Here is a 21975-nt window from a genome sequence, read left to right as displayed (position 1 = left end):
GCTGGATGTGAAGCCATTTACAACCACCCTTTGAGTCCGATCACTAAGCCAGTTATGAATCCACCTAACAGTTGCCTGGTCCATTGCATACTTGGTCATTTTTTCAATAAGGATGGTGTGAGATACTTTGTCAAATGCTTTGCTGAAGTCAAGATATACTATATCTACAGCATTTCCCTGATCCACCCAGTCAGTGATTCTGTCATAGAAGGAAATTAAGTTAGTCTGACATGACTTGTTAGTTACAAACCCATGCTGACTCTGGTTAATCACTTCATTCTTATCCATGTACTTACATACATGTTGTTTAATAATTTGTTCAAAGATCTTTCCTGGTATAGAAGTCAGACTCACCGGCCTATAGTTCCCTGGGTCCACCTTCTTCCCCTTTTTGAAGATAGGAACAACATTTGCTCTTCTCCAGTCTTCTGGGACTTCTCCTGTTCTCCAAGAATTTTCAAAGATTATGGAGAGTGGTTCTAAAATTTCTTCTACAATCTCCTTCAGTACTCTGGGGTGTAATTCATCTGGACCTGGAGACTTGAACTCATTTATGTTAGCTAAATACTCCCTCACAATCTTTCTGTTTACAGATAACTTGGATTCCTCTATTCCTTTAAAAGGACAGTGAAGATCAGTTGATGTTACATTTTCTTTCTGAGAGAAAACAGATGCAAAATAGGAATTAAAAAGTTTGGCCTTCTCAACATCCTCTCTTACCATTTCTCCATTTTCATCCTGTAAAAATCCTATGGCATCTTTGACTTTTCTTTTACTTTTGACATACCCCCCAAATCCTTTTTTATTGCTTTTGACATCTCTTGCAAGCCTTAATTCATTGTCAGCTTTAGCTAACCTGATACGTTCCCTGCAGGATCTGCAGACTGCATTATAATCTTCTTTAGATATGCCTCCCTCTTTCCATTTAATAAACATTTCTTTCTTTCTTTTTAGCATGTGTTTAAGTTCTGTGTTCATCCATCCTGGTTTCCTTAAATGCTTCCCATTCTTCCTACTTTTCGGGATTGTTAACGATTGTGCTTTGAGAATCTCATTTTTAAAAATTTCCCATCCTTCCTGGACATTTTTGTCCTTAAGGACATCCAGCCATTGGATCCCTCCTATTCTCTTTCTGAGTCTCTTAAAATCTGCCTTTCTAAAATCTAACCTTGAAGTTTGAGTCTTCACATGTCTTCCTCCTCTAGTTATCCAAAATTCTATAATAGCATGTTGTGTTGTACAACCACAAGCCGCTGTGTAGCTCTAGCCTTAATGTCAGCAAGTCCTTGGGACAATAAATGAAGACAATATTTCAAAATATTTTGCACTAAATTGAAAAATTTTCAAAAATGTTATTTCCTTACAACATATTCAATTTAATCTATTTCTTCCTTCTTTTTTTTTTAACAGAATAAAATATGTTTTTTTTTTTCCATCCTTCAATCGTTAGTACCCAATGCACATGTAGGGAAATGTCTAAGACTATTTAATGTGTGATCGTACCATTAGACTGGGGTTCAATGGCGACGTATCCTTGGCCGATTAGTGCACAAATTTACGGTAGAACAATTTGGCATGATATATACTCATCATTGGAATTGCAACACCAAGAAGAAAAAGTCATGGAATGATGAAAACCACAGGATGGATAGACATGTTACTGATCGGCAAACGAAGAAAAAATAAAAACAACATTTTCAAAACATCTTTATTTATTCAGACTCGAATATCAGCTCCACGTGCGGAATTCCCCGCATTACAGCCTCGGCTGCTATCAGTGAGGTTATTAATGGTCATCTAAGGAAGGTTCTGCCACTGAATCCACTTGGGAAAATCATCAAGATCCACTGCTGGCAGCTCCCTGTGCTATTTCCGACCAGATGTGCTTGATGGGAGACAAGTCCAGAGACCTAGAAGCCAAGGTAGCACATTTAATCTATACAGGCTGCTCACAGTAGCATGAGCAATGTGTGACCTGGAGATGTTATGTTGAAAAAAGGACTCTTGAGACACCTTTACATTCCCTCGTGAAAGCCGCCTGATGGTCACCACGTGGTCTCCAGACCAATCTAAGGTGATCATTGCGTAAAAGACAAAAGTGGGACTCACTGCTGAAGAGGATAGACCTCCATTGCCATCTTGCACTGAAATGGGATAGCATCTGAGGGGGTGGTGTGAGGTCAATGAACTCTTGCACTTGTACATCCGGCTCGGAGCCCAATGTCGTAAAAAAGCCTTCTGATTGTTTCCGTAGACATTGTTTGATGCCTTAGACTTGGCATGTGATGTCCACTTTTACTTACCGGCAACAGTGAAGCATAGTGGAGGGTCTTTACAAATTTTGGGCTGCATTTCAGCAAATGGAGTTGGGAATATGTTCAGGATTAATGGTGTCCTCATTGCTGAGAAATCTTGTGACTTTTGTGTTTTCATTGGCTGTAAGCCATAATCATCAACATTTACAGAAATAAACACTTGGAATAGATCACTCTGCTTGTAATGATTCTATATAATATATGACTTTCACTTTTTGGATTGAAGAACTGAAATAAATTAACTTTTTGCTGATATTCTAATTTAGTGAGATGCACATATATATATATGCAGTACAGACCAAAAGTTTGGACACACCTTCTCATTTAAAGATTTTCCTGTATTTTCATGACTATGAAAATTGTACATTCACACTGAAGGCATCAAAACTATGAATTAACAGATGTGGAATTATATAGTTAACAAAAAAGTGTGAAACAACTGAATATGTCTTATATTCTAGGTTCTTCAAAGTAGCCACCTTTTGCTTTGATGACTGCTTTGCACACTCTTGGGATTCTCTTGATGAGCTTCAAGAGGTAGTCACCGGAAATGGTTTTCACTTCACAGGTGTGCCCTGTCAGGTTTAATAAGTGGGATTTCTTGCCTTATAAATGGGGTTGGGACCATCAGTTGTGTTGTGCAGAAGTCAGGTGGATACACAGTTGATAGCGAATAGACTGTTAGAATTTGTATTATGGCAATAAAAAAGCAGCTAAGTAAAGAAAAACGAGTGGCCATCATTACTTTAAGAAATGAAGGTCAGTCAGTATGAAAAATTGGGCAAACTTTGAATGTGTCCCCAAGTGCAGTTGCAAAAACCATCAAGCGCTACAAAGAAACTGGCTCACATGAGGACCGCCCCAGGAAAGGAAGACCAAGAGTCACCTCTGCTTCTGAGGATAAGTTTATCTGAGTCACCAGCCTCAGAAATCGCAGGTTAACAGCAGCTCAGATTAGAGACCAGGTCAATGCCACACAGAGTTCTAGCAGCAGACACATCTCTACAACAACTGTTAAGAGGAGACTTTGTGCAGCAGGCCTTCATGGTAAAATAGCTGCTAGGAAACCACTGCTAAGGACAGGCAACAAGCAGAAGAGACTTGTTTGGGCTAAAGAACACAAGGAATGGACATTAGACCAGTGGAAATCTGTGCTTTGGTCTGATGAGTCCAAATTTGAGATCTTTGGTTCCAACCACCGTGTCTTTGTGCGACGCAGAAAAGGTGAACGGATGGACTCTACATGCCTGGTTCCCACCGTGAAGCATGGAGGAGGAGGTGTGATGGTGTGGGGGTGCTTTGCTGGTGACACTGTTGGGGATTTATTCAAAATTTAAGGCATACTGAATCAGCATGGCTACCACAGCATCTTGCAGTGGCATGCTATTCCATCCGGTTTGCGTTTAGTTGGACCATCATTTGTTTTTCAACAGGACAATGACCCCAAACACACCTCCAGGCTGTGTAAGGGCTATTTGACATAGAAGGAGAGTGATGGGGTGCTACGCCAGATGACCTGGCCTCCACAGTCACCAGACCTGAACCCAATCGAGATGGTTTGGGGTGAGCTGGACCGCAGAGTGAAGGCAAAAGGGCCAACAAGTGCTAAGCATCTCTGGGAACTCCTTCAAGATTGTTGGAAGACCATTTCCAGTGATTACCTCTTGAAGCTCAACAAGAGAATGCCAAGAGTGTGCAAAGCAGTCATCAAAGCAAAAGGTGGCTACTTTGAAGAACCTAGAATATAAGACATATTTTCAGTTGTTTCACACTTTTTTGTTAAGTATATAATTCCACATGTGGTAATTCATAGTTTTGATGCCTTCAGTGTGAATGTACAATTTTCATAGTCATGAAAATACAGAAAAATCTTTAAATGAGAAGGTGTGTCCAAACTTTTGGTCTGTACTGTGTATATATATATATATATACATACATACACACACACACACTCACGCACATACAGTATATGTACGTGCACATATACATTTCGATTTTGTACTGATCTGTTGTTTTTTTTTTAAATATATAAAAACACTATCTTTATTATTATTATTATTATTATTATTATTATTTTGAAAGACGCCACAGTCAAATTTCTCTTTCATTTATTCAATTCAACATAAATCAATTGCAAAATTTGTAATTTTTATAACATCTACAATAAAAATATAAAAAAACATAAAACCATATTTACATTATGTACAAACTATTTACACTAAAACTGTAGGAAGTGCAGAGAAGCAGGTCTCCAATAACGTGGCTATAATGCAGGTGAATCAGTTTAGTACCACATTCACATGCAGACAACTTTTAAGGCCACGTTCACATGTTCAGTATTGGGTCAGTACTTTATATCAGTATTTATAAGCCAAAACCAGGAGTGGAACAATCAGAGGAAAAGTATAATAGAAACGCGTCACCACTTCTGTATTTTGTACCCACTCCTGGTTTTGGCTTATAAATACTGAGGCATCTGATCTTCCCAGAGTGATGGGGCCTCCAGACATTGATTTGAGAGGTCTTGGATTAAAGTGAATCTGTCACCCCCTGGGAGATATCAGATCTCTACTATGGGCAAATAGGTGATAGAAAAGTAAATCTATACTTACCTGTATGGCCCAGAGCAGAGGTCTGATTGCAGAGAAATGTGTTTTTATAAACTCCGTTCGACACAGGCTTGGTGTCCCCTGGACGCCAAGAAATCCCCGCCTGTTTATTAATTCCCCGCCTAACTGTTTATTAATTTCCCGAAATCCCCGCCTATATGCTTACTTATCATATTCCCCCCTCCCCTGCATGTCACAGGGCCCTGTGACGTGCACTGTGCTCCCTGACCTCCCGGGCATGCGAAAAGTGGCGCTCACATAGAGCTCACATAGCGCGCTTTGCTTCATCCAGGCCCCGTCTCTCTGTGCTCTGCCCAGAAGGTTTCTATTGCGCAGGCGCAAGGAAGTGACAGTGACTCCCCGGCGCCTGCGCAATAGAAACCTGCGGCGCAGAGCACAGAGAGACGGGGCCTGGATGAAGCAAAGCGCGCTCTGTGAGCTCTGCGCATGCCCGGGAAGTGAGGGGGACCAGTGCACGTCACAGGACCCTGTGACATGCAGGGGAGGGGGAAATATAGTGACTAAGCACATAGGTGGGGATTTCAGGGAATAATAAGCACATAGGTGGGGATTTCAGGGAATAATAAGCATATAGGTGGGGATTTCAGGGAATAATAAGCATATAGGTGGGGATTTCAGGGAATAATAAGCACATAGGCGGGGATTTCAGGGAATAATAAGCATATAGGTGGGGATTTCAGGGAATAATAAGCACATAGGCGGGGATTTCAGGGAATAATAAGCACATAGGCGGGGATTTCAGGAAATAATAAGCACATAGGCGGGGATTTCAGGGAACAATAAGCATATAGGCGGGGATTTCAGGGAATAATAAGCACATAGGCGGGGATTTCAGGGAATAATAAGAACATAGGTGGGGATTTCAGGGAATAATAAGCACATAGGTGGGGATTTCAGGGAATAATAAGCATATAGGCGGGGATTTCAGGGAATAATAAGCATATAGGTGGGGATTTCAGGGAATAATAAGCACATAGGTGGGGATTTCAGGGAGTAATAAGCACATAGGCGGGGATTTCAGGGAGTAATAAGCACATAGGCGGGGATTTCAGGGAGTAATAAGCACATAGGCGGGGATTTCAGGGAATAATAAGCATATAGGCGGGGATTTCAGGGAATAATAAGCACATAGGCGGGGATTTCAGGGAATAATAAGCATATAGGCAGGGATTTCAGGGAATAATAAGCACATAGGCGGGGATTTCAGGGAATGATAAGCACATAGGCGGGGATTTCAGGGAATAATAAGCATATAGGCAGGGATTTCAGGGAATAATAAGCACATAGGCGGGGATTTCAGGGAATGATAAGCATATAGGTGGGGATTTCAGGGAATAATAAGCATATAGGCGGGGATTTCAGGGAATAATAAGCACATAGGCGGGGATTTCAGGGAATAATAAGCACATAGGCGGGGATTTCAGGGAGTAATAAGCACATAGGCGGGGATTTCAGGGAGTAATAAGCACATAGGCGGGGATTTCAGGGAATAATAAGCACATAGGCGGGGATTTCAGGGAGTAATAAGCACATAGGCGGGGATTTCAGGGAGTAATAAGCACATAGGCGGGGATTTCAGGGAATAATAAGCACATAGGCGGGGATTTCAGGGAATAATAAGCACATAGGTGGCGATTTCTTGGCGTCCGGGGGACGCCAAGCCTGTGCAAAATGGAGTTTATAAAAACAGATTACTCTGCAATCAGACCTCTGCTCTGGGCCATACAGGTAAGTATAGATTTACTGTTCTATACCCTGTATGGCCATAGTAGAGGTCTGATATCTCCAAAGTGTTTACAGATTCCCTTTAACTACTGAAATGATAATTTGTAAGACTTTCACACCTCTAAACATTGGTGCCAAGTTTCAGCAAAGTCCTCCGCAGACAATGTTTGCAGTCGACCCCACTGACCACAACTAAATGCCTTTTTATTAATTTTTTATATTTTTTTCTTTTTTCATATCACTGTCTATATTTGAAAAAAAAAATATCTTGCAATTTTCACGCTGGCCACAAGACCTAAAATTCTTAATATTAGACTCCTGCTTCCTGTACTTCACATGGATAATAGCAGCAATTAAATGACTCAGACCCTATTTGTTTGTATAGAAGTATTAGCATGCTCTAATCTAAGCAAATTCATTGTACAGGAGGAGGAGGAGGTGAGCTGTGACATCACCTATTGTGAATGGTGGATCCTTTGTTATCTACTGTATATAGAGGTGTGATCAATCATTTTACAGGAGGATGTGAGCTGTGACATCACCTATTGTGAATGGTGGATCCTGTGTTATCTACTGTATATAGAGGAGTTATCTGTCATTGTACAGGAGGAAGAGGAGGTGAGCTGTGACATCACCTATTGTGAATGGTGGATCCTTTGTTATCTACTGTATATAGAGGTGTGATCAATCATTTTACAGGAGGAGGTGAGCTGTGATATCACCTATTGTGAGTGGTGGATCCTGTGTTATCTACTGAATATAGAGGTGAACAAACAACCAACCAAGCAATGTGAACTGAGGTCTAAGATGGTACACATGCAAGAAATAAGAGCATGTTCACACTAGCAAAAAGATAAAAAACCTACAAAAGACAAAAAATATATCACATACCCTATCATCATTGTATATAAATGTAAAGCAAAGTTGCATATGAAATATAGGGTACTTATACGGACCGTCCCAATTAGGGTCACCTTGTCACTGGTGGGACGGCTTGTATACTTTTTTTGATCAAAAATAGTTCACTAAGTACCCTATATTTCATATGCAACTTTGCTTTACATTTGTATACAATGATGGTAGGGTATGTGATATATTTTTTGTCTTTTGTAGGTTTTGTATCTTTTTGCTAGTGTGAACATGCTCTTATTTCTTGGATGTGTACCATCTTTGACCTCAGTTCACATTGCTTGGTTTTTTGTCATGTTTGCATTCTGTGCAAATTAAGAGTGTGGCTTCCCCTTTGTTGAGCTGATTAGTATATATGTAGCTTACTAGGGGCTTAGGTGGTCTGATGTTGGGACCCGGTTCTATTTGTCTACCCTTTTATATGCATTACTTCAACTCTGATATACAGTAAGGTTTTTAATATAGACAGTGTAGGACCATCCCAATTAGGGTCACCTTGTCGCTGGTGGGACGGCTTGTATACTTTTTTGGATCAAAAATAGTTCAGTAAGTACCCTATATTTCATATGCAACTTTGCTTTACATTTATATACAATGATGGTAGAGTATGTGATATATTTTTTGTCTTTTGTAGGTTTTGTATATAGAGGTGTTATCAGTCACTGTACAGGAGGAGGTGAGCTGTGACATCACCTATTGTGAATGGTAGATCCTGTGTTATCTACTGTATATAGAGGTGTTATCAGTCATTGTACAGGAGGAGGTGAGCTGTGATATCACCTATTGTGAATGATGGATCCTGTGTTATCTACTGTATATAGGGGTGTTATCAGTCTTTGTACAGGAGGAGGAGGTGAGCTGTGACATCACTTATTCTGAATGGTGGATCCTGTATTATATACTGTATAAAGAGGTGTTATCAGTCATCATACAAGAAGGGGAGGAGGTGAGCTGTGACATCACCTATTGTGAACGATGGATCCTGTGTAATCTTCTACAGAGGTGTTATCATTTATTGAAATCCTATCTGTGATGATAATGAGAAAACTGAAAAGTCTTCGGTAATGTACTTGAAGTGAGTCTATTATAAGACCTAGTTGCCGGTGTAAAGATTGCAAGATTTCTGTATTTTTTGTTGTGTTTCTTTTTTTTTTTTTCTTTTTAAACATAGATAGTGATATGGAAAAGTGAAATAAAAAATAAACAGTATAAAAAAATAAAAACCAGATTTAAAACAGAAGGTCATTTTCTGATGACACATTCTCTTTTTTATGTTCTTACTTTTAGGGTTCTGGAAACTAGACCATCCTGCAGCAACTGAACGAAGTAGGAGACCAATTAGATCTAGATTTAGTCTAATTATCCGTTGTTCCTTCAGTCCATGAGAGATTTTCACCTCAACCATCTCTCGCCACAATAGATATCCACCACCCTAATCATCCTTCATCCCATGAAAGATGTCCCTCTTTGGAGACTTCAGTGTCAACTTCATGGGGATGTCTTAACCAATCCTAAAACAGAAGGTGACCACAAAACCATGGCTGGTACAAAGCGATGTATGACACACAGAAGTCCCAGGAGGTCCTCTGTCCATTTGATCCACCCTTAGTCTATACGTGAAGACATTTCTACTGCTTGGTGCTCAGTTTAGTTCCCGAGGAATATCCAGAGTCCTCTTCCACCATACTTCGAGCCTCTCTTCCTGGAATATCCTCGTGATTGTGATAATAATTATAATAGTCCATCTCATCATCTTCTTCCTCAGACTCAGAATCATCGTTGTAGAAATGGATGGTGGCCTGAACCGGGAAACTGGCGAGAACTTTTTTCCCCATGTGTTGTAAGTACTCCTCTGTCTTGGATTTGGGCATGTAAAGCCTTTGAAATAAAAAGACATGAGAGTCAGATATAATTATCAAACATTGAAAAATATTTAAAGAGTAACTAAAGTTTTATGTTTACTTTTTTTATAATTTTATCCATAATGGAAAGTTATGAAACTTTGCAAATCACTTTATAAAGGAAATTGTCTTCATTCCTGTAAAAAAAAAAATTGCATGCAAGTGGCTTCCAATCCCCGGCTTCGACCCAGTCTATTATCCTCCCTTCAGCTGCATTGATATCAGATATCTGGAGTACAGATGATGGCAGTGATGGGTCAGCTCAGCTCCTGTGTCACTAATTTTGGGGATAAGCTGCGGAAGGAGATTGTTCTGATAAGCTCAACACTCAGAGGAGGAGACAGGCGCTGACCCATCACTTCCATCAGCTGTACTCCAAAGGAGCACGTTCTGATATCGGTGCAGCTGAAGACAAGAAAATAAACGTTTATGGAAGCCACTTACATGTAATTTTATTTTTTACAGAAATTAAGACAAATTCCCCTATAAAGCTATTTGCTAAATTTTATAACTTTCTATGTTGGGCAAAATTATAAAAAAAATTACAAAAATTAAAGTTTTCTAGATAAAGTGAACCATGATGAAGGAACTTCATCCTAATTCCTTTAAAAGGTATTTTTTTTATATTTTTATATTCATTAAGCCTTATTAAAATATAATCTATTTGTTTGAAAGCCCTTTTAAAGGATGATCTAAACTTTTAGGAACTCTAAATTTGGGAAGAAAATAGAGTTTGCCTACAATGGCAACACTGCATACAGTTTTATTATTGAGGTCAATGTATTATCAGTATGCAGTGAGCTCCTGAGCTCCCCCTATTGGGCGCTGCAGACAGTAACAACTGTTCTTTTTTCAGAAAATTAACATTAAGTACAGATAAAATAATACATTAATCAGCATAGCAATGGTGTAAATTCACTTTAGGAATTTGATTGACTTGTAATCACTAGGTATATAGAAATTCACACTTACCTAACGGGGTGTTGAAATCCCAGTGATGCTTTCTTTCCATCATTGTCATTATCACTTTCTGACCGGTTACCCTGACAACAAAAAAAATAATAAAGAAATTAATTGTCTAAAGGAACTAAAAAGTGACTTCAACCCCGAACTTGTCCCCACAGGACGTTACATTGTCTCAAGGTCTTTGGACCCATCAACAATTTACAAAACAGAATTTTCATGCAGAGAAATATTTTCCGACATATCTAATTCTTTCTAGCTGGTAAACTATGGACGCAGTAAATCCTGTGTTGTGGTGTAATAGTATCTTGATACCATTGATCACAGCCGGCCCCGAGAGACTGGAGGCTGAGACGGTAATCCTATTGTCTGATCTCTGCAGCCTCAGGAAGAGGCAAACACGAAAATCTGCAAAATCCGCATTCACTGGGACAAGAGAACGGAAATGATCTGGGCAGTGATCACATGTGCATCCGCTACCAAGGAAAAGTTCAAATTCTGGCAATAGACCAGTTAGATTTTGTTCCAATATTATCAAAATAATTCATAAAAATATTAAAATTTGAGAGTCCTCAGTGGTTGATACCTTTTAATGGCTAACTGAAAAGAGTGTAACAAATTGCAAGCTTTCCAGACTACTCAGGCCTCTTCATCAGGCATAGTATACCACAAAATCTATAATTTAGTAAAATAAATAAATAAAATCTGAAGAGTCACATATTTATACACAACAGAAGAAGCAGAACTATCAATGTGGTGAGGGGGTAGAAAGCAGTTGTGGCAGTAAATATTGGAGGAGCTCATAGATAAGGAGGATAAGATAAGAAGGGTGAAAGTTTTATTGTCCTCTGATTGAAGTCTGGTCCAGGGTTGTGATACCCCCACAGGTCTGAGGAGCACATTCCTTAACTGATATAGAAAGACAAATCCATGGACACATTCATTCCTGCTGAGTGTGTCATCGGTCACCATAAGATTGTATCCCAGACTCTTCGGTCTATCTGGGATGTGAAGTTACCTTTCAATACCAGTAATTTCATGTCCATGATCAGGAATAAAAAAACATTTGGACTCTACAATAAATCAGTAAATTCTGAAGTTTATGAAGATATTTATGATCTAGATATTAAGATATAGATAGATAAATAAATAGATATGAGATAAATAGAAATAGCTAGAAAATATAGATAGATAGATAGATAGATAGATAGATAGATAGATAGATAGATAGATACAAAATACTGTAGAATGATAAGTTCACTAGTTATTAGCGCTTACCAGCTTTCGCTGTGTGTCTGATTCCCTAGATGAGAACAGCCACGGCCTCCATAGAATTTGGTTACTGTAAAGTAGAGAGAAATGATGAGCAGGTAACGAGTTCAGCAAAAGAATCCTTATCTATCTACAGTTAGGTCCATATACTGTATATTTGGACAGAGACAACATTTTTCTAATTTTGGTTCTAGACATTACCACAATGAATTTTAAACAAAACAATTCAGATGCAGTTGAAGTTCAGACTTTCAGCTTTCATTTGAGGGTATCCACATTAAAATTGGATGAAGGGTTTAGGAGTTTCAGCTCCTTAACATGTGCCACCCTGTTTTTAAAGGGACCAAAAGTAATTGGACAGATTAAATAATTGTAAATAAAATGTTCATTTCTAGTACTTGGTTGAAAACCCTTTGTTGGCAATGACTGCCTGAAGTCTTGAACTCATGGACATCACCAGACGCTGTGTTTCCTCCTTTTTGATGCTCTGCCAGGCCTTCACTGCGGTGGTTTTCAGTTGCTGTTTGTTTGTGGGCCTTTCTGTCTGAAGTTTAGTCTTTAACAAGTGAAATGCATGCTCAATTGGGTTGAGATCAGGTGACTGACTTGGCCATTCAAGAATATTCCACATCTTTGCTTTAATAAACTCCTGGGTTGCTTTGGCTTTATGTTTTGGGTCATTGTCCATGTGTAGTATGAAACTATGACCAATCAGTTTGGCTGCATTTGGCTGGATCTGAGCACACAGTATGGCTCTGAATACATCAGAATTCATTCGGCTGCTTCTGTCCTGTGTCACATCATCAATAAACACTAGTGACCCAGTGCCACTGGCAGCCATGCATGCCCAAGCCATCACACTGCCTCCGCCGTGTTTTACAGATGATGTGGCATGCTTTGGATCATGAGCTGTACCACGCCTTCGCCATACTTTTCTCTTTCCATCATTCTGGTAGAGGTTGATCTTGGTTTCATCTGTCCATAGAATGTTCTTCCAGAACTGTGCTGGCTGTTTTAGATGTTTTTTAGCAAAGTCCAGTCTAGCCTTTTTATTCTTGATGCTTATGAGAGGCCTGCACCGTGCAGTGAACCCTCTGTATTTACTTTCATGCAGTCTTCTCTTTATGGTAGATTTGGATATTGATACGCCTACCTCCTGGAGAGTGTTGTTCACTTGGTTGGCTGTTGTGAAGGGGTTTCTCTTCATCATGGAGATTATTCTGCGATCATCCACCACTGTCGTCTTCCGTGGGCGCCCAGGTCTTTTTGCATTGATGAGTTCACCAGTGCTTTCTTTCTTTCTCAGGATGTACCAAACTGTAGATTTTGCCACTCCTAATATTGTAGCAATTTCTCGGATGGGTTTTTTCTGTTTTTGCAGCTTAAGGATGGCTTGTTTCACCTGCATGGAGAGCTCCTTTGACCGCATGTTTACTTCACAGCAAAACCTTCCACATGCAAACACCACACCTCAAATCAACTCCAGGCCTCTTATCTGCTTAATTGAGAATGACATAACGAAGGGATTGCCCACACCTGTCCATGAAATAGCCTTGGAGTCAATTGTCCAATTACTTTTGGTCCCTTTAAAAACAGGGTGGCACATGTTAAGGAGCTGAAACTCCTAAACCCTTCATCCAATTTTAATGAGGATACCCTCAAATGAAAGCTGAAAGTCTGAACTTCAACGGCATCTGAATTGTTTTGTTTAAAATTCATTGTGGTAATGTCTAGAACCAAAACTAGAAAAATGTTGTCTCTGTCCAAATATATATGGACCTAACTGTATCTATCATCTATCCATCTAATCTATCTCTATTATCTATCTATATATCTCATATCTATCTGTCCATTTATTATCTATCATCTATCCCATATCTATCTCTCAATCTATCTCTTGCTATCTATATATCCCATATCTATCTATCTCTTCTATCTATCTATCAATCTATCTACAGTATCTATATATCTATCTATCGATCTATCAATTATCTATCTCTCTATCTATCTATTTATTATCTATCTATGTATTATCTATCTATCATCTATCGATATATCCCATAGCCATCTATCTATCTATCTATCTAGGAGAGGCAGCACTCCATAGATAGAGTGCAATATATAGTGGACATTTATTGTCTCGTGGGGCCCAAGACCATTATATTCCGCACTATATCTCTGGTGGGCCGTCTCATTGACGATATGTGAGGAGGCCCGCTCTAAGCCCTGGAGGTTTGGCACCAAAAATTGATGAGTCTGGTTCTGCTTCATTCCCCTATTGTCCATCTATCTATTTATCTATCTTTTATTTTTTTTGATATATGAGGATAACAGGTTGATCATGATTAATGTTTTTTATTAGATTTCCACCTGTTTTTTTTTGTCCATGTGTCCATTTTTAACTAGACATGTGGCATCCATTTTTCTATACAAAATAAAAGGTTTCCAAGCTTCTACCCATTAGAGAGTAAATAGCGGACGGCACTCGGATGTCACACAGGCGGTATCCCTGCGCTGTTCATTTGTTTTATGGATCATGGACCTGAATAGGCAATTTTTTTTCCCAAAATCAGATAAAAATTGCACATCTTTTTCTTTTTTTCCCCTAATCAGTTCACAAAAAGATGGAAATATGAACAGCCCCATAGAACACTTTCCTCTTTTTCACAAGACCTGGAACTTTCGCCTCAAGTTGTTATTTGTATCTTATTTTTATAGGGCCCTAAGTCAGTGACCCTTAGACTCTTTGAGCTCTGTCTCAGAAGGGCTATTTTATTTTTTGTAGTAGATAGAACGATAGACAGATAAAACCCCAATTCCAAAAAAGTTGAGACGCTGTGTAAAATGTAAAGAAAATGTAAAGAAAACAAAAATGCAATGATGTAGAAATCTCTTCTCGCCATATTTTACTCACAGCAGCACATAAATCACAGATCAGAAGGTGAATGTTCAACATTTTTCCATTTAATTTTTGAAAATGAATTCATTTAGAAATTGATGGTGGCAACACATCTCAGAAATGATAGGACAGGGTTAAAAAAAGGCATTCGAAACGTAAGTTGAACTAATGAAAAACAGCCAGAGTCCATTTTCAAGCAAGTCACAGACTATATATAAAAAGGTCATGTTTGAGAGGCAGAGTCTCCCAGAAGCAAAGATGGTCAGAGATCACCGATCTGTAAACAGCTGCATCTAGGCATTGTGGAACAATTTCAGAAAAATGTTCCTCAAAGTAAAATTGCAAAGACTTTGACTATCCACCATATACAGGACATAATACACTGCTCATAAAAATAAAGGGAACACTTAAACAACAGAATATAACTCCAAGTAAATCAAACTTCTGTGAAATCAAACTGTCCACTTAGGAAGCAACACTGATTGACAATCAATTTCACATGCTGTTGTGCAAATGGAATAGACAATAGATGGAAATTATTAGCAATTATCAAGACACCATCAATAAAGGAGTGGTTCTGCAGGTGGGGACCACAGACCACATCTCAGTACCAATGCTTTCTGGCTGATGTTTTGGTCACTTTTGAATGTTGGTTGTGCACACTCGTGGTAGCATGAGACAGACTCTACAACCCACAGAAGTTACTCAGGTAGTGGAGCTCATCCAGGATCGCACATCAATGCGAGCTGTGGCAAGAAGGTTTGCTGTGTCTGTCAGCGTAGTGCCAGAGGCAGGAGGCGCTACCAGGAGACAGGCCAGTACACCAGGAGACGTGGAGGGGGCTGTAGGAGGGCAACAACCCAGCAGCAGGACCACTACCTCCGCCTTTGTGCAAGGAGGAACAGGAGGAGCACTGCCAGAGCCCTGCAAAATGACCTCCAGCAGGCCACAAATGTGCATGTGTGTGCACAAAAGGTTAGAAACCGATTCCATGAGGATGGTATGGGGGCCCAACGTCAACAGATGGGGGTTGTGCTCACAGCCCAACACAGTGCAGGACGCCTGGCATTTGCCACAGGACACCAGGATTGGCAAATTCGCCACTGGCGCCCTGTGCTCTTCACAGATGAAAGCAGGTTCACACTGAGCACATGTGACAGACGTGACAGAGTCTGGAGATGCAGTGGAGAGCGATCTGCTGCCTGCAACATCCTTCAGCATGACCGGTTTGGCAGTGGGTCAGTAATGGTGTGGGGTGGCATTTCTTTGGAGGGCCGCACAGCCCTCCATGTGCTCGCCAGAGGTAGCCTGACTGCCATTAGGTACCGAGATGAGATCCTCAGACTCCTTGTGAGACCATATGCTGGTGCGGTTGGCCCTGGGTTCCTCCTAATGGAGGACAATGCCAGACCTCATGTGGCTGGAGTGTGTCAGCAGTTCCTGCAAGATGAAGGCATTGAAGCTATGAACTGGCCCGTCCGTTCCCCAGACCTGAATCCGATAGAGCACATCTGGGACATCATGTCTCGCTCCATCCACCAACGTCACGTTGCACCACAGACTGTCCAGGAGTTGGCGGATGCTTTAGTCCAGGTCTGGGAGGAGATCCCACAGGAGACCATCCGCAACCTCATCAGGAGCATGCCCAGGCGTTGTAGGGAGGTCATACAGGCACGTGGAGCCCACACACAATACTGAGCCTCATCAGGAGCATGCCCAGGCGTTGTAGGGAGGTCATACAGGCACGTGGAGGCCACACACAATACTCAGCCTCATCAGGAGCATGCCCAGGCGTTGTAGGGAGGTCATACAGGCACGTGGAGGCCACACAAAATACTGAGCCTCATTTTGACTTGTTTTAAGGACATTACATCAAAGTTGGATCAGCCTGTACTGTAGTGTGCTTTTCCACTTTAATTTTGGGGGAGACTCCAAATCCAGGCCTCCGTCATTCAGATCTAGGATGTGTTATTTGAGTGTTCCCTGTATTTTTTTGAGCAGTGTATCATCAGAAGATTCAGAGATTCTGGAGAAATCCATTTGCACAAGGGGCACAGCTGAAAGACAATATTGGATGTAAAATATAGGGATGTTTCAGCAAATCACTGCTTGGGCTAAGGAATAATCCATAAATCGTTATCTGAGATCAGAGTTCTGTACAATCCACAAATGCAAGTGACAGTTCATCATGCAAAGAAGAAGCCAAATATCAAACAATCCAGAAACGCTGCCATCTTCTCGGGGCCAAAAATCATTTATAATGGATGAATCAAAATAGAAAACTGTTCTGCGGTTGGAGGAATCAAAATGTGAAATTCTTTATGGAAACCACGGATGCCATGTCCTGCGGACTCAAGAGGAGAGGGACCATCCAGCTTGTTATCGAGGAAAGTGATCATCCAGCTTGTTATCGAGGAGAGGGACCATCCAGCTTGTTATTGAGCAGAGGGACCATCCAGCTTGTTATCAGCACACAGTTCTGCATCTCTGATGTATGGGGGGCATTATTGCCTATGGCAGCGGCAGTGCACACATGAGAGGCGCTATCAATGCTGAGCATTATATAGAGGTTATAGAACAACATTCACTCCATGCAGATAACGACTATTTCAGGGAAGTCCTTGTATATTAGAGCAGGACATTGGTAAACCACATACTGCCTCCATCATAACAGCACGGCTCCGCAGAAGAAGATTTCGGGGGATGAACCGTCCGGCGGCTGTCCGACCTTTCACTAATAGAAAAGATTTGACGCATTATGAAATGAAAAATCTGGCAAAGACCCCGAACTGTGGAGGAGCGAGAATCCGACATCAGACAAGAATGGGACAATGTTCCTCTCCCAAAACTCCAATAATCGCATCCTCACTTCCCCAACATTTACAGACTGTGGTAAGAAGAAGAGGGGACGGTATACAATGGTGGACATGACCCGGGCCCAATATTTTTCAGATGTATTAAAGGAGTTGTCCACTACTTTCACATTGATGCCCTATCCAAAAGGATAGGGCATCAATGTATGATCGGCCGGGGTCCCGGACACGGCACCCCTGCTGATCAGCTGTTATCAGTGCCGGCGGCGATGGCCGCAGGTCGGAAGTCCTTACCTGCGGTGCTTGGCCGTCTTATCTATAGTGGCCGTAGCGGGGTAGTACACATCTGCCTCCCATTCAGTTGAATAGGAGGCGGATGTGCAGTAACAAGTGCCGGCCACTACAACTTCATGGCCAATCACCGCAGGTAAGCATTTCTGGCCTGCGGCCGCCGCCTCCGGTGACAGCTGATCGACGGGGGTGCCGCATGCGGAATCCCGGTCGATCATACATTGATGCCCTATCCTATGGATAGGGAATCAATGTGAAGGTAGTGGACAACCCCTTTAAATGTAAAAATGTCCAATGTTCACCTCTTGATCTGTGTGCTGTGGTGAATAAAATATGGTATAAGAGATTTCCAAATCATTGCATTCTTATTTTCTGTACATTTTACACAGCTTTCCAATGCTTTGGAACTAGAGTTATTGATAGATATGTTATAGATATGGGATAGATAATAGATAGATAGATAGATAGATAGATAGATAGATAGATAGATAGATAGATAGATAGATAGATAAAAAGGCTCCATGTGCAGCTGAAATGTTTAGAGTATTTTTGATATGGGAAAATATACTACTATTGCCACTTTTTCATTGCCAATTTTGTTTTTTTTATCAAAACGAATCTGTCACCAGGTTTTGGTAACCCATCTGAGAGCAGCATAATGTAGGGGCAGAAACCCTGATTCCAGTGATGTGTCACTTACTTGGCTGCTTGCTGTAATTTTGAAAAATGGCAGTTTCCTCTGCTGCAGATCTAGCAGTGCTCTAAATGCTGAGCTCTGTATAACCCCGCCCACATTATTGATTGGCTGCTTTCTGTGTACACAGGTAGAAAGCTACCAATCAGTGGTGGGGGCGGGGTTATACAGAGCTCATGAATAAGGAGGACTACCTACTCCTCTTATAATAATCTCCTGCTGATAAAACAGTGATTTTATTAAAACTACACTTAGCAGCCCAGACACATCGCTGGAATCAGAGTTTTTGTCCCTACAGCATGGTGCTGTAAAATTAGGTGGTAAGAACATGGTAACAGTTAAGAGAATTTAGCAGAAAGTTCTGGGATTCGCACCACTTTTTTGGCTGTTACAGTGCTGCTTTTTTCATGGATAGATGATAGATAGATGGACGATAGATAGATAGATAGATAGATAGATAGATAGATAGATAGATAGATAGATAGATCGGCTCACTTGGTTGCACATCGAGGTACACAGGAACACTGTCTCTTTAAATCTTCTGCTGAGTTTATTAAGAGCACTGCATAAACTACAGCAATGTTAGCAAAAACAAACACGGCCTTCCTGGCCTAACAGGAAAATCAAAACACTACCATAACGTATGGCACAGTCCTTGTTGCTATGGGTAACCGCCCGCTTCAGGAACAAAACAACCCAAAGTTTATCTTTCCTTAACATGCACACCGCAGCTCCAGAGCTTTCACCTCCAGGCCCTCTCCACACCAAATGCTCTGAAAGACTGTGATTTTATCCTCTGAGTTCCTCCCTTTCTATAGGTGTTTAATCACCCTAGCACTAAAACGGCTGATTAACCCACTCGTGTGCTGGAACCTTTTTCCTATGTATAATTACTTTAGCTATCAATCTCAGTGCTACATATCTCCCCTCCAATACTTGGCCTGTGACTTTGTCACAATAGATAGGAGATAGATATATAGATAACCTTTCTCTCTATGTGACGGTTGCTGTGCTCTATACATACAGTATACATATACAGTATATATACAGTATATTTCCTCCTATGTATTATAACCATTACCCGGTTGGATAGCGCTGGGTAAACACGTGCCGTTCGGCTCCATTACCTGTATATACATCCATCGTGCGGCCGTTACCTGCGCTTGTTGACTGTAGTGAGGGGACTACAACTCCCACATTCCTCACGACATTGTCCATACATAAAACAGATCTCGGCTTTTATAGAAAAGTCCTTATTCTGCCCGTAACTCCCCGCAGAACAAACAGCGCAGAAGAGCGGGCGTATTATGTGCTACTGGAGGCCGTGTAATATTAACCAGTATTTATCAGGCGGCTTTCTGCTCTGCTTCTTTACAATTACACTTCAAAGGCCCCGGCCTGCAAACACCTCCGGGCTGCAGGAGACAGCGCTAATCCCATAATTAACAGGTAAGGGGGAAAAGCCACAGACATCTGTATTATGTCTCAGACATGGTGCACAGCTCAGTCCCTCCGGACTATACGCAGCCGTCAGCACCTTCCTGAGATGTAGCAGAGAGGAGGATGTGTTATGTGTGGTGTTACATAGGACTGCAAGTAAATCTGTAAGGCTGAGGGCTGCATGGTGGTGACATCCGTGGTGCAATTTGTGCGAGTTTTGCTAAAAGTTGCATACAAGTAAAAAATTTTTGCATGCGTGAAAAAAAAAAAAAAAGATAGTTTGCGCTGGAGCCAATTCTCATCCATTTTTGGACCATGTTTTTATTATAAAAGCAGCATCCGTTTTTCTTGTATATATTAAATAAAAAAAATGTCCGAGTTTGTCCTATCCATCAGTCTTAAGTTCACACGAGCGTATAAAAAAGCCGACAATTTTTCATTCAGAAAAGACGATTTTCATCCGTATTGTCATCCGTGCGTCGTCCGTTTTTATTCATCAGCAGTGATTAATAGATTACAAGACTAAATACAGTTAAAGAAATTAAATGTGTCCGTAATAATCAGATCAATAAATAAAATAAAATACTGTGGCTAAACATGAAATTTGATTTATTTATTTTTTTGCGCTACTTTTTTTTTTGTGGACACTTGATAAAAAACACGGACGTGTGAACAGCCCCATAGACTTTTACACATTTTCCAATGAAACCCAGATGAGTTCACTTGATCTGGGGTTTCATTTTTCAACGAAACCTAGATCAAGCGAGTAGAATATTACACTGCGTGCAAGTTATTATAATCGCCATGGAATATGGCGGCGCTATAGAAACACTACAAAATAAAACTACTCATAAAGTAATAGTATAGAAAATAATGATTAATTTACTATAAATGTAATATTCTTCCATTTGGCTATATCTGTTCAGTTCTTATTTTGCATCTTATTTCTAGCTTTATGAAATAAAAAAAATATATAAATAAAAAAAAATAAAAAAATCATGTAAAACATACAAAAAAAAAAAAATGCATTGGAAACTAATGCGCAATAGATTTGACGTCTGTAATCTGAGCGCTCCTAATCTGTTGTCCGGTTCATTAAAGTAAAAAAAAATAAAATCAAGAATCTATTAATATTTAAAGAGTGAAAATAAGAACAAATTTTAATAATTAAAATGTAAAAAAAAAAAAGAAAATGTTAGAAAAATGTTAAAAATAAGGCAATATTAATTGCAAAAAAAAGTAGCAAAACTATGATGCTTTTTATTTTTGCAAAAAAAGAAAAATGGAAAAATAAAATTAAAAATTGTAGGATTCATTATACAAAATGTGTCCAGATAAAATGAAGCTACAGATATAGAAGCGAGGGTTCCTGCCTGGCAGTGCCGCTTACCTTCCCCCTGGGCCAGGATGCAGTGGGTTGGGGCTACCTGTGCCCCTGGAGCAGTGGCACATGTGGGCTCCTGTGGCCTTCAGAGTGTAGTGTGCGGAGTCCATAGTGCGGAGATCAGACCACCTCGGCTTGCTGCGGACTGACTGGCAGATTCATTCAGGCTCCTTTATCTTAGCTCTCACCAAAGGTAAACAAGGCGTCAGGTAAAGGGGAGGAGGAAGGATAAGAGTCCCCCACCTTCAGGGGTCTGCAGAAAGTGCTGGCTTCTCAGGTCACCAGGGACAAGGATGACAGAAGCGCTGAGGGTAGCTGCTCCATCACACGGCCCACCGGCCATACCCTACTGATACAATACATCATGTATCTACTACCCAGAAAATACAGAAAAATCCCCATCGAGGACGTCACGGCGGCTTTCATATTCCTTAGTTATCAAATGTAACTGTAGTCCAGGAGGCAAAAGCAAAACCTGTAAAAAATTATGGTCAATTTTTGGATAGGATTTATTTTGTACACTCCTTCTTAAATCAACCACTGACATAAAAAAAATACAAGGATTTATTTTACTCACTTATATAGCGCCATTAATTCCACAGCGCTTTACAGACATTATGGACACTGTCCCCATTGGGGCTCACAATCTAAATTCCCTATCAGTATGACTTTGGGAGGAAACCAGAGAACCTGGAGGAAACCCAAGCAAACACGGGGAGAACTTACAAACTCCTTGCAG

The 21975-nt window shown here is 40.5% G+C and overlaps 1 protein-coding gene across 1 annotated transcript; it reads right to left on the bottom strand.

The window, feature by feature from the left end:
- Positions 1–7952: 7952 nt before the first annotated feature.
- RIPPLY3 (ripply transcriptional repressor 3) lies at positions 7953–21346 on the bottom strand. The gene is made up of 4 exons (XM_073670835.1): positions 21243–21346; positions 11722–11785; positions 10453–10523; positions 7953–9457 (listed from the first exon to the last, which is right to left on the bottom strand). Exons 1-4 carry the CDS (start codon positions 21344–21346, stop codon positions 9208–9210), a joined length of 489 nt encoding a protein of 162 aa, XP_073526936.1. The 3' UTR covers positions 7953–9207.
- Positions 21347–21975: the final 629 nt, after the last annotated feature.

Source organism: Phyllobates terribilis, unplaced genomic scaffold (assembly GCF_046119375.1).
Source record: "Phyllobates terribilis strain yellow unplaced genomic scaffold, ASM4611937v1 Scaffold_2__4_contigs__length_985480577, whole genome shotgun sequence".
Classification (NCBI taxonomy): Eukaryota; Metazoa; Chordata; class Amphibia; order Anura; family Dendrobatidae; genus Phyllobates; species Phyllobates terribilis.
The sequence above is the reverse complement of the archived record's forward strand: the minus strand, read 5'-3'. Positions and strand labels throughout refer to the sequence as shown.

Coding starts and splice junctions, on each gene's coding strand:
- RIPPLY3 (XM_073670835.1), bottom strand. CDS start 21,346: ATGGACTCCGCACACTACACTCTGAAGGCCACAGGAGCCCACATGTGC. Junction 10,524..11,721: donor CAGACACACAGCGAAAGCTG/GTAAGCGCTAAT, acceptor TTTTGTTGTCAG/GGTAACCGGTCAGAAAGTGA. Junction 9,458..10,452: donor GGATTTCAACACCCCGTTAG/GTAAGTGTGAAT, acceptor TTTATTTCAAAG/GCTTTACATGCCCAAATCCA.